Source organism: Penaeus monodon, unplaced genomic scaffold (genome assembly GCF_015228065.2).
Source record: "Penaeus monodon isolate SGIC_2016 unplaced genomic scaffold, NSTDA_Pmon_1 PmonScaffold_7047, whole genome shotgun sequence".
Taxonomy (NCBI): Eukaryota; Metazoa; Arthropoda; class Malacostraca; order Decapoda; family Penaeidae; genus Penaeus; species Penaeus monodon.
In genome coordinates this window covers 1-11,599 of record NW_023662158.1, presented here as the reverse complement: position 1 = coordinate 11,599, position 11,599 = coordinate 1, and the positions used below count along the sequence as shown (strand labels likewise).

Sequence of the window (11,599 nt, the reverse complement as noted above, 5' to 3'; positions counted from 1 at the left end):
GGCCCGATTGGCCGGACTCACCCCCCCCGAGTGCGCGGCGAGCGCCGCCCAAGGCCGCCACCGTGGCCATCAGGATCGGGAGGGCGCGATGACGGCTGATGATGTTCGATCGCGGAGGCGCGGGAGCAGACCGTGGGACACCACGAGAATCCCAGGGCGAGGCCCAGCGCCATCCCGACCCGCTGCCGGCGGCCAGGGAAGATCCGCGCCCGCAAGGTCCCCCGCCGTGGCCTCGATGATCAGCAAGATGGGGATGACCGCGATGTCCTGCACCAGGAGAACTCCCCAGTGCGAGGCGCCCGTGCAGCGCATCGAGTTCGGCTCGAGCCCCGAGGAGGGCAGGACCGAGGCGGTGCTCGAAAACGCCACCACCGCACCGACCACGACCATCGAGCGCAGGTCGTGCCCACCGGCAAGGAACACGCCCCCCGCGATCAGCAGCGTCGCCACCACCTGGGCTGCTCCGCCCAGGAGCGCGGCCTTGCCGCTCTTCATCAGCCGCCGCCACGAGAACTCAGGCCAATGGTGAAGAGGAGGAGCGCGACGCCCATCTGGGCCAGGACTGCGAGCTGGTCGCGACCGGTCACGATCGCGAAGCCACCGTCCGAGGAGGATCCCGGCCAGGAGGTAGCCGAGAAGTGCGCTCTGCTTCAGGCGCTCACAGAGGGCGCCAGGCCGAAGGCGGTGGCAAACAGCAGGAGGAGGTGCAGCAGGAAGTGCCAGGGGTCCTGGGTCATTGGCTCCAGTGGCCAGAACCTAACCCGCAAGCTGCGAACTCGCGATGCGCGGCGGGCCCGTGGCTCGACCCACCGCGCCCCACTGATCAGCTCAGCGCCCAAGTTCCTTCAGCAGCGCAATCACCGCAGCCTCCAGCACCGGATCGCTGCCGCGGATGACGACGCGTGGATCGATGGTGACGGAGATGTCCGGCTCGAGTTCCAGGTTCTCGAGCACTTGCCCCCCTGGGATCGCGAACCGCCATGTTGGGAAGCCGTAGACCAGGCCCGGTTCCTGCCGTTTGCTCCCACCAGACGAAGGTGCAGGTTCCCCCGGGACCCGGGCCCTTCCCACCACCGCCCGATGTTTCCCGCTCCTGAAGGCGAAAAGGGGAAGCAGTGGGCGTCGCTGTAGTTTCCCTCGCCGACCAGGCAGGGCCCAAGGGGTTGGTCCACTGACGCTGCGGCTCGGAGCCCACCACCCCGCCCCTCGCGTCCCCGAAGTCCATGTAGAAGGGCCCGCGAAGGAAGCGCGAGAGACGTCCACGAGGTCCCCACCACCGTTGAAACGAGTGTCCACGACCAGGGGGCCCCGGTGTTCGGATGGTGGCCAAGCACCTCGTCGATCACCTCGCGGAAGGCCCCATCGTTCATGCCACGCACATGCCCCGTAGCCGATGCGCCCGCCGGAGAGGCGCAGGGGCTCGGACCGCACCCGCCGAACGTGACGCTGGTAGAGAAGCTCTCGTTCCTCGCCCTGGTCCCCGCCCGCACCACGACCTGCCGCTCCGCCTCCTTCGAGACGTCGAACCCCCGGAGGCGCACCCGGTCGCCGACCTTGCCGCCAGGAGCTGGAAGCGATCGACCCCGGCGTCCAGGGCAACCCCGTCGATCGCCAGCAGGCGGTCGCCCGGGGCAAGATCTGCAGCCACCCGATCAGAGGGGCCGCCGGGCAAGACCTCATCGATGACCAGTCCAGGCGAGCCGCCTTGGGACTGAGAAGGAGGCCCAAAGCCGCGGCGAAAAAGCCTCGGGCCCCGGCGAACGAGCCCGCCCACCGGTGGGGCGAGGCGTTCAGCTCTCCAAAGGGAGTTCGCTCAGGAGCTCGGCGAAGTCGCGGGCGGGGCCGACCTCCGGCACCTTGGTCTCATAGGCCGCGCAGAGGGCCTCCCAGGCGACGCCGTGGAGCCTCGCGTCGTAGAACTTCTCGGCACGGTCCGGCGCACATGCTCGAACATCGCCAGCCGTTCGGCAGAAACGGTGAAGCGGAGCTTCGCATCGAAGGCCAGGACCTTCCCTTGCCCGACTCCAGGGCCACCCGGGAGATCTTCCCATCGCTCAGGAGCCAGACCTCCTTCCCATCCTTGGCCAGATGCAGGCTGCCCCATCGCTGCCGAGCTTCGCGAGGATCCTGGTCTCACGGCTCGGGAGGTCGGTGATCCAGAGGTCGGGGCCCTTCTCAAAGCGGGCCAGGTAGACCAGCTTCCGACCGTCCTCCACCGGGCAAGGCATCGGCAATCCACGCACTGTGAATGGTGAGGCGCGCGCTGCGCTCGGTGAGCCCCTCGAAGGCGATCGCAACGGGCTTCACGAGCTGGCGGCCTCGCCCATCCTTGGTCGCCGCGTCGTCCTTCTTCCTTTTCTTCCCCTTCTTTCCTCCTCGATGAGGAGCTTCCGCTCGGCCTCGCTCAGGCGAGCCGGTCGAAAGCCTCGCGGTGTGAGGAAGACGGCTCGGACGTCGGCCTCGGTCGGCCCGGTGTTGGAAAGCACTCTGCAGGCCATGGCGGTCCGAGAACCAGAACAGGGTTTCGCCGTCCTTCGAGAAGCGGGGCTTCCAGTCGCGAAACCCGCTGCGACTCACCGGGATCGGATCGACGCCCCCGGGTGATCGGGACCAGCCCCCCCTCGGTCTTCCAGACCCCGGGGTGCAGGTACTCGACGCGACGTGACGACCATCGGGCTAAAGGTGAACTGCTGATCGCCGTCCGCATAGGAGAAGTTCCACCCCTTCGGCAGGAGCGTGGTTTCCTCGAGGGTCTTCGGGTTCGAGCTTCAGCTCGGTGCGGTCTTCCGGGAAAGGCGACATGCTCGCCATCGGGTGAAAAGCGGGGTGGAAGGTGGTCCGACCACTGTCAGGAGCGGTTCCTCGCGCACCGAGACCGCATCGAAGAAGTGCCGGGCGTCGGGTGGGATCGAGCCGCGCAGTTTCCCGAGATCCCAGCTTCCCGAACGCTCGCTCGCGTAAAAGGAGCGTGCGACCATCCGGCCGAAACTCCCCCCAGCGTTCCATCGCCGGAGTGTTCGTGATGCGACGCGTCTCTCCTCCCTCCACCGCCGCGACGAAGACCTCGCCTCTCAGGATAAGGCCACCTCGCGGCCACTGGCGAGACCGTCATCTCGGGAAACACCCGGGCCCTTGCCGGGGCCCCGACCAATGGTTCGAGTGGCCTCGATCCACCGCGATCTGCACGGACAGCTTCGCGGGCTCTCCCTCGGGCGCGAGCAGGTGGATCTCGCCCTGCCAGCCGAAGCAGAGGGTCCCGTCATGGGCCGCACTCAGGAAGCGCACCGGGGGGTCTCGAAGTGCGTCCGCTGCGTGGGAGTACCGAGTTCCGCATTCGCGGCGTCGAAGGGCGCACTGAACACGTTGAAGGTTCCCTCGCGCTCGGAGAGCCAGTGCAGCACCGCACCCTCCCGGTCAGCACGGGGTGCGATCCTCGCCCTCGAAGCTCGTCAAGGCTCGTGGCGCCCGGACTCGGGGTCGAAGGTCCACAGATCGCGGGTCACCGAAGAGCGATGGTGCTTCCCCCACGCGTCCTCGATGCCATCCCGGTCCTGGTAGACCCAGGTGCCGGTGCCGCGCTCCACCGCGATCGCCTCCATCGGCCAGTCGCGCACCAGTCGATTGCGGCCGCCGTCAAGGCCACGGCGTGGGTTCTCGGGGGCGCGTGGTGGGGATGCGCAGCGAGCTCGCCCTCGGGCCTCGCGCGCTGGTGAACAGGACCTGGGTTCCCATCGGCGGTGAAGGCTGAGGGGTGTCGTGGGCCCTCATGGGAGGTCAGGCGCCGCGCTGCCCGCCTGCGGCCGGCATGATGAAGACGTCTCCTGGCCGAAGCGGTCCGAGGCAAAGGCGATCCACCGTCCATCGGGAGACCAACCGGGTGCGCTTCGCGAGCCACGGTCGCAGTCAGAGGCCGCGCCATGCCTCCCCCACGGCCCCCCAGGTGCAGGTCGCCCTGCCAGGCGAAGACCACGTGGGGTGCCGTCGGGAGAGATCGCGGGGTACCGCATCCAGCCGGCTCATCCTGAGCGACGAGGCTGGAACAAAGGGGGCCAAGGACGAGGAGAGAGCACGGAGACTGCGCATGAGCGCATCGTCCGGCATCATCCTCCCCGCGTCGAGTCCGCGAGGCGGGAACGGTCGCCTCCCCCACTCGCTCAGACCTTGAAGGAGGCGAGGAGCTCGCTGAACTCTGCGGTCACCCGCTCCATCGCGCTTGCCGACTCCGCGTCTGGCTGGTCGAGGCACGGGTCCTTTGGCCCCGTCGGCGATCGCGTCGAGCAGGAGCTTGTGCGATCCGGTGTGGAACTTGAGGGTCGGCCCGGCGCGGCCTTCGGGCTGTCCACCCCACCCCGGATGCTGCGCCGCTTGCCGAACTCACTGACTGCAGCCGAGAGGGGGTGCACTCTCGAGTTCTTTCCTGGTGTTCCGCCAGGAACTGATCGAGCTCCGCCTGCTTCTGATCCGTGCCCTGCCGCGCGGTCTGCAACTCGGCCTTTCAGGAGCTTCCCCTCTGAGGCGAGGAAGCCGGCGGTGAAGCCGCGCCCCTTTTTTGCGATCATGAATGAGGTTGCTCGCCCGCTGGCAGAATTCGAGCCTGGTGCTCAGGCGCTCGCTCACCGCGACCTCGACCGAGCTCTGCACGAGCTGCCTCGCGCCCAGGCCACGATCACCCGAAGGGGACGATGACGATCGCCGCCAACCTGAGGCTCAAGGGGATGCCATGCGGGGGGGGCCTTCTTCCACGGTCCGTTGGGGCGTTCGTCTGATTGTTGCGGCACGAGTCTGGACCCTCCGCTGCCCCCACGACCAAAGGCAGTCCTGTTGGCTATCGGCCCAAGCAAAAGCCGAGAATCCTCTCCTTTTTGGCCCGCTTTGGACCACCAGCGCCTTGGTGCAAATCAAGCCGTGAGAGCCTGAACGCTTCTCCCAGTCGATCGGCGCAGACTGCAACCGAGGACCCACTGCGCTCACCAGGGCGGCGCAGCGAACCGCATCGCCACCCGCTCAGACCTGGAAAGCCGGAGAGCAGGTCTCGCAGCTCGCTGGGACGCTCTCCATCGCCGAGTGGTCGCCATGCGCGACTTCTGCGTCGAGTTCCGGGTCTGTTTCTGCCCCATCCGCCACCGCCTCGGAGGCGGTGGAGTTTTGCTGAGTGACCGCCGACTGCTCCTCCCCCGCACTGGCGATGGTGTTCGAGATTCGTTCACGTCACTGATCGCGGCGGTGATCTTCTCGATCGACGCCACCGCACGCGCCGCGGCCTCCTGCGTGCCCTCGATCTTGTTTGCGGTTTGTCTCCGGTAGCGTTGGCAGTCTGCTGCGCCAGCTCCTTCACCTCGTTTGCGACCACCGCGAAGCCCTTGCCCGCCTCTCCCGCTCGGGCCGCCTCGATGGTGGCGTTCAGGGCCAGAAGGTTGGTTTGCTCTGCGATGCTGTTGATGAGCGTGGGGACGGACGAGATCTGATCGCTGGCCTGACGAAATTCCTCGATGTTGTTCGCGGTCTCGGTCGCTCCCGCCACCGCCTGCAGGGTGAGGCTCGGGGCCCATTGGCGCAGTTGGTGGAGATCTGGGCGATGCGGGCCCACTCATCTCGGTGCTGGCCGGGACACCGAATTGGCCCGCTCGCTGGAAGCATCGATGCTGGTCTGGGAGCGTGGCGGCAATCTGGGTCAGGCTGGCCGCCGATTCCTGGATGCGATTCTCAGTCTGTCGCACCTGGCGCAGCACGTCGCGCAAGCTGGTCCCATGGCGCGGATGCCCTGGCCCAGGTGATCGCTGGTCCCCTGAACCGGGATCTGCGCGCTCAGGTTTCCCTGCCCGACCCGGTCCACGGAATCGCCAGACCTCGGAAGTAGCCCGGACCTGCCGCATCGATCTGAGGAGCGCACCGATCGCGTCTCGCCCCTCACCCACCAGGACCACGTTGACACTGCCCTTCGCGATCTGCTCCGCCTGGCAGCCGATTTCCTGGAGCTGTCGGTTGAGCCCGCGGGCCACGAGGATCGCGAGCAGACCCCTCAAGAGGACCGCCACCACGATGGTGATGGCGGCGGCGCGGTAGCGATGCTGCGCATGGGCGCGGGGTGGCCGCCAGCTCGTCGATCTCGGTGGCGAGGGTCTGTTCGATCTCTCTGAGGCCCCCAGGCAGCGAGTCTGGGCATCGAACCAGGCCTTGGCCGAACCAGCGGCGCCGGCCTCTCCCTCACCGAGTTTTTAGGGCGGCATCAGGGCCGGTCCCGTCCCGGAACACCTCTCCTCCGAGGGCCGCCTCGAGGCGATCTCTTCCCGTTGCACTTTCAGCGTTGGCGTAAGCGGCGAGCAGCGCCCGCTTTGGGGGCCCCCAGGCCCAGGATCTCGCACGGCGGGCCTCGGTCATCCGCCGGCCAGGGCCGCCGCCACCTTCGCACGCTCGATGCCCGCCAGGCCCTTCGCACTCCCGGGATGGCCGTGCGGTTCAGGAGCACCGAAGCCCGAGCATTCGGTGTGGTGGACGCGAAGCCGGCGATATGCGGATCGGCGATTGGGATCCCGGTGTAGTGGCCAAGGGTCGCCGGCAGCTTGGCAGTCAGCCGATCACCCCGTTCCGGATCCCCGAACGCTCGCTCATCGACTGTCGACCGGGGCCCCAATCCGGGAGCCTGCAACTCTTCTTGTGTCCGTCGGGGAACGCATCGAGGCGGCCTGCTTGGCATCGGTGGCCTGCCGCTGGGCGCGCTTCCTGACCCAGCCGCTCACCGGAGGACGCGAGGAACCCGGGCCCGGTGAACCCCCGTTCCTTCTGCGACTCATGGATCAGGTCCCCGACGAGGTGACTGAACTCGAGGTGCACTCCGAGCTCTTCGCCGGCGATCAGCTGGGCGCGATGGGTGAGAAAAACCTGATACCCGAAGCACAGAACAGCGAGCAGAGGGATCACGAAGATCGCAGTCAGGCGAGGCCCAGGGGCACCTTGCGAAGGCTCCACCACTTCTGGGTGGACTGAGGACAAGCGGCGCTGCCATCGGTCATGTGAAAGGTCCTCCGCGGCCCGTAGGGTCGGCCGGACGACCATGGCCGCTGCCAGTGCGGTGCCCCACGGCCTCTCAATCATGACTTCCTTCGACTCAGGTTCGTTCAGGGGTTGATGCCAGCCCGAGGTTCCCAGAGCGGCGGAAAAAAGAGCGCGAAGTCGTGCAGCTCCGTGCGCGAGGTGTCCGGCTGTGGACAGCGGCCTCCGCGTGGTCGGGAGTCACTCCCCTCGACCGAGATCGGGAGGGGGAGCGCTCGCCGGGGCCGCAAGACCCCGGCGGCGCGGCGAGGGATCACCGGCGGCTTCGGTCTCGCGGGCGGTGCTCGCCGCCTCCGGCAGACGGCCGCCATCCTCGAGTTCGGGAGCGATGCGCTCGAGGAAGGGTTTGTCGAGGCTCATCTCGCCCCATTCCCCTTTGATCACGGCTCCGCACGTTGATGGTGCCGCTCTCGGCCTCCTTCTGCCCGAGGATCAGGCTGTAGGGGACCTTCGCCATGGTGCTCTGGCGGATCTTGTAGCCGATGCGCTCGTTGGAGCCATCCAGCCGACCCGGATGCCGGCCGCGATGAAGCGATCGACCACCGACTGCGCGTAGTCGGCCACCTTCTCGCTCCCCGGGGAAGCACCCGCACCTGCTCGGGGGCGAGCCACATGGGGAACTTGCCCGCGTAGTTCTCGATGACGTGCCCAGGAAGCGCTCGAGGCTTCCGTAGCAGGCCCGGTGCAGCATGACCGGGTGTGCTTGTTGCCGTCCGGCCCAACATAGGTCAGACCGAAGCGCTCCGGCATCGAGAAGTCCAGCTGGATGGGTGCCGCACTGCCACGAACGCCCGATGACGTCCCGGATGTGGAAGTCGATCTTCGGTCCGTAGGAAGGCCCCATCGCCCTCGTTGACGACTAGGGGATCCCCCTTTTCATCGAGCGCGGCCTTGAGCCCCGGTCTCGGCCCGCTCCCACATCTCGTCGCTGCCGATGCTCTTCTCGGGACGGGTGCTCAGCTCGATGCGTGCGTCGCCGAGGTCGAAAAATGGTGTAGACCTCGTGGAAGAAGCCGATCAGCATTGCACCTCCCCGCCGATCTGGTCGGGAGTGCAGAAGGGGTGGGCATCGTCCTGGTGAAGGCCTGCACGCGGAACAGTCCGTGGCGCACCCCGGACAGCTCGCGACGGTGCCACCAGTCCCATCTCGGCCATGCGCAGCGGGAACTCCTGATAGGAGTCCCCCTTGGCCTTGTGATGAGCAGTGCCCCGGCATTTCATCGGCTTGACCGCCATCGGGCGATTCTCGTCCGCGTCCTCGAGCGTCTTCTCTTCACCGGGCGTCCCGCACCTTCTGCTTGGTGAAGAACATGTTCTCCATGTAGTTGGCGTAGTGGCCCGAGGTGTGCCAGAGGGTCTCCGACAGCACCAGCGGCGCCTTCACCTCCGGGAAAGCCCCCCTTGCGCAGGAGCTTCCGCATGGTGTCGGCCAGCTTGTTGAAGAGGATGGTGCCCTTCGGGAGGAAGAAGGGGAAACCCGGTGCGTCGGGGTCGAGAAGAACAGCTCCGGTCGCGGCCAAGCACGCGGTGGTCGCGCTTCTTGGCCTCCTCCAGGCGATGGAGGTGCGCCTTCAGCTCCTTTCTTCGAAAAGAACGCGGTGCCGTACCCCGCACGAGCTGCTCACGGGCTGGATCGGCGCGCCAGTACGAGCCGGACACGCTGGTGGGGCTTGACGTTCTCGAGGAAGCGGGTTTTCGGAACGTGGGGGCCGCTACAGACATCGACGAAGTCGCCGTGCTGGTAGAAGGACAGGTCCTCGCCCCGCTCCTTGATGCCATCGACGATCTCGTGCTTGAACACGTTCTCGCCCTGACCCGACCCCATGTAGGCGTTGAGCGCCTCGGGATCCTTGCTCAGCTCCCTTGCGGCGAAGGGATGGGCGGCCTTCGCGACCTTCAACATCTCCGCCCCGATGGGCCCGGGGAAATCCTCGGGGGTGATCTTCCCGTCCGGCAGGTGGATGTCGTAGTAGAGCCATCCTCGATGGCCGGCCCGATGGTGAGCTGGGCCCTTCGGGAACACGCGGCAGATGGCGTCGGCCATCAGGTGCGCGGCCGAGTGCCGGAGGACCTCCAGGGCGTCCTCATCCTTGGTAGTGAGGAGCGCAACCTCGGCACCGTCCGTGAGCGGACGAGCCAGGTCCATCACCTTGCCGTCCACCTTGGCCGCCACGCGGCCTTGGCCAGCCCAAAGGGGCCGATGCTCTGGGCGAGATCGGCCGCCGAAGAACCGTCGGGCAGCTCGCGGGAACTGCCGTCGGGAAGCCTCACACTGATCATCGTCACGTCCTTTCGCGAGTCGGAAGGGGCTTCGCCTGGCCCGGGTGGGCCCCCCGGGAGGAAGCCTCCATAGGTAACCCGCATATCACACCACATCGAGGCACGGCCCCTCGCCGCTTCCCGTGGCGCGTCGTTCAAGGGGGCCGGGTCTCGGCCCCTCAAAGGATGTCCGTCCCGCCCCCGGCCATCGAAGACGGAACCCGCATCCACGGCGAGCCTCCGCCAATCCATCGACCCGCGATGCCCGAAACCTCGCCCCCGATTCGCATTCTGCTCGCTGTGGCCCGCTCGTGGTGGTCTCGAAGCCTCCGGGCATGGCCGTGCACCGGGGGGGTTCACTCGGTCCGGGGCGAGGAGTACGTCCGGGCAGACCCTGGCCCCCAGATCGGCCAAAGGTCGGCCGTGCCCCGGCTGGATCGGGCCACCTCCGGCATCATCGTCTTCACGACCGAGGCCGAGGGGGTCGCGCCCTACCAGGAGGCGCTGCAGGGCGTGGCCAAGCGCTACCTGGCCTTCGCCCGGGCCCAGACGCCTGAAGCCTTCCAATCCGACCGGCCGCTGACCGACGAAAACGGGCGCAAGAAGCCGGCGGAAAACCACTTCCGAACCCTTGGCCGGGTTTGGTCGAGGGCAGCCTCCTCGAGGTGACGATCACCACGGGACGCAAGCATCAGATCCGGCGGCACCTGAACCACCTGGGCCATCATGTGGCCGGCGACACCACGCACGGCAAGGGGCCGTTCAATCGGCGTCTGCGCAGCGAGTGCGGCCGCCACGCCTGTCCTGCACGCCTTCGCGCTGGAATTCGAAGATCCCCGGACCAACGCACCCGGCGCCTCCCCGATCCGCTGCCCGAGGGCTGGAAGCGGTGCTCGCGAGGATGCCGGATCTGGTGGCCATCCGCCCCGATCTCGAGGCGGACGGAGCGAGGGATCAGGGACCGACGAGCTTGGCGTAAGCCCGGGTGTTGTGGATGGACTCGAAGTTCTCCACCTCGACCTCGAAGCGACGGACCCTCGGGGCGGCCTTCAGCGCCAGCGCCACGTCGCGGACGAGTCCTCGACGAACTTCGGGTTGTCGTAGGCGCCTCGGTGACCCACTTCTCGTCGGGGCGCTTGAGGATGCCCCAGAGCTCGCAGGACCCGTTGGCCTCGACGACGCGGATCACCTCCTCGATGCCCACCGGCTCGGGGTGTCCAGGGTGACGGGACCTCCCGCGCTGGTTGTTGCGCGCCATACTCGGAGATCTGCTTCGAGCAGGGGCAGAGGGTGGTGACGCCGACCTTCACCACCAGGGTCTGGTGGTGGGTGCCGGCCTCGATCGTGCCGCGCAGCTCGACCTCGTAGTCGAGGCGGCTGGCCACACCGGTGACCGGAGCCCGCTTCGTCATGAAGTAGGGGAAGGAAACGGCGACCTCCGCCACCTCGGCCTGCAGGCGGTCCTGCACCCGGGGCAGGAGATCCCTTTAGCTCGTGGACGCCAAGCGCGCCCCGTACGCCTCCATGACCTCGAGGAAGCGGGACATGTGCGTCCCCTTTACCTCGGGCGGAAGGGAGACCGTCATGGAAGGTTTCCGACGGTGGGGTGCGGATCGCTGTTCGCCGTCGCGGACGCGGATCGGAAGCTTGAGGCCGCCCATTCCCCCCCGATCAATGGCGAGCCCCCGCGTGTCTGGAGTGGCCTGCACGTCGGGGATGGCGGCGGTGGGGGAACCGGTCGTATGGGGGATTTGCTGTTCACCAGGCGCTCTTCAACAGGAACCGCCGCAATGGCCGTGTCGGCCGAGGTTAGCAGCCACCCGGCACGGTCACGACGGGCGGCCACGGCCGATGACGCCTCGGAGGGGCCCCCCAACGGGGGAGTTTCCGATCCGGCGAGAGAAAAGAAGAATGATATTGAGAACGAGTCTCAATCTACTACCTCCGCGGTCGAAAGCTTCCTCGACCAAGGACGCACCGCCATGAACGCCTTCTGCCGCATCGCGCTCACCCTCCCGGACTGGCCGGGCCCTCGCCGCCCAGGCCCCTCACACCCAGCTCCGGGCAGCCCCTCCCGCTCGAGATCACCTCCTTCGGGGCCGCCGGCAGCGAGGGCTGGATTTTCGTGTTTGGCGGAGCGCGCGGACGGCCGCACCACTACGACCGCGATAAGCCAGGTCGGGCCCCAGCGCTTCCTTGCCGCCTTCCCACCCGGCCAGGCGGCCGCAGCGACACTCCCCCACCCACCGGGGGGCCCCCCTTCCAGGGCACCCGCACATCTGGTTGACGG

At 67.6% G+C, this 11,599-nt stretch overlaps 1 protein-coding gene across 1 annotated transcript; it reads right to left on the bottom strand.

Moving 5' to 3' along the window:
* Nucleotides 1-8,323: 8,323 nt before the first annotated feature.
* Nucleotides 8,324-9,196, bottom strand: LOC119571590 (threonine--tRNA ligase-like). Its single transcript, XM_037918830.1, has 2 exons — nt 8,676-9,196; nt 8,324-8,504 (listed from the first exon to the last, which is right to left on the bottom strand). Exons 1-2 carry the CDS (start codon nt 9,194-9,196, stop codon nt 8,324-8,326), a joined length of 702 nt encoding a protein of 233 aa, XP_037774758.1.
* Nucleotides 9,197-11,599: the final 2,403 nt, after the last annotated feature.

Coding starts and splice junctions, on each gene's coding strand:
- LOC119571590 (XM_037918830.1), bottom strand. CDS start 9,196: ATGGACCTGGCTCGTCCGCTCACGGACGGTGCCGAGGTTGCGCTCCTC. Junction 8,505..8,675: donor CTGGCGCGCCGATCCAGCCC/GTGAGCAGCTCG, acceptor TTCCTCCCGAAG/GGCACCATCCTCTTCAACAA.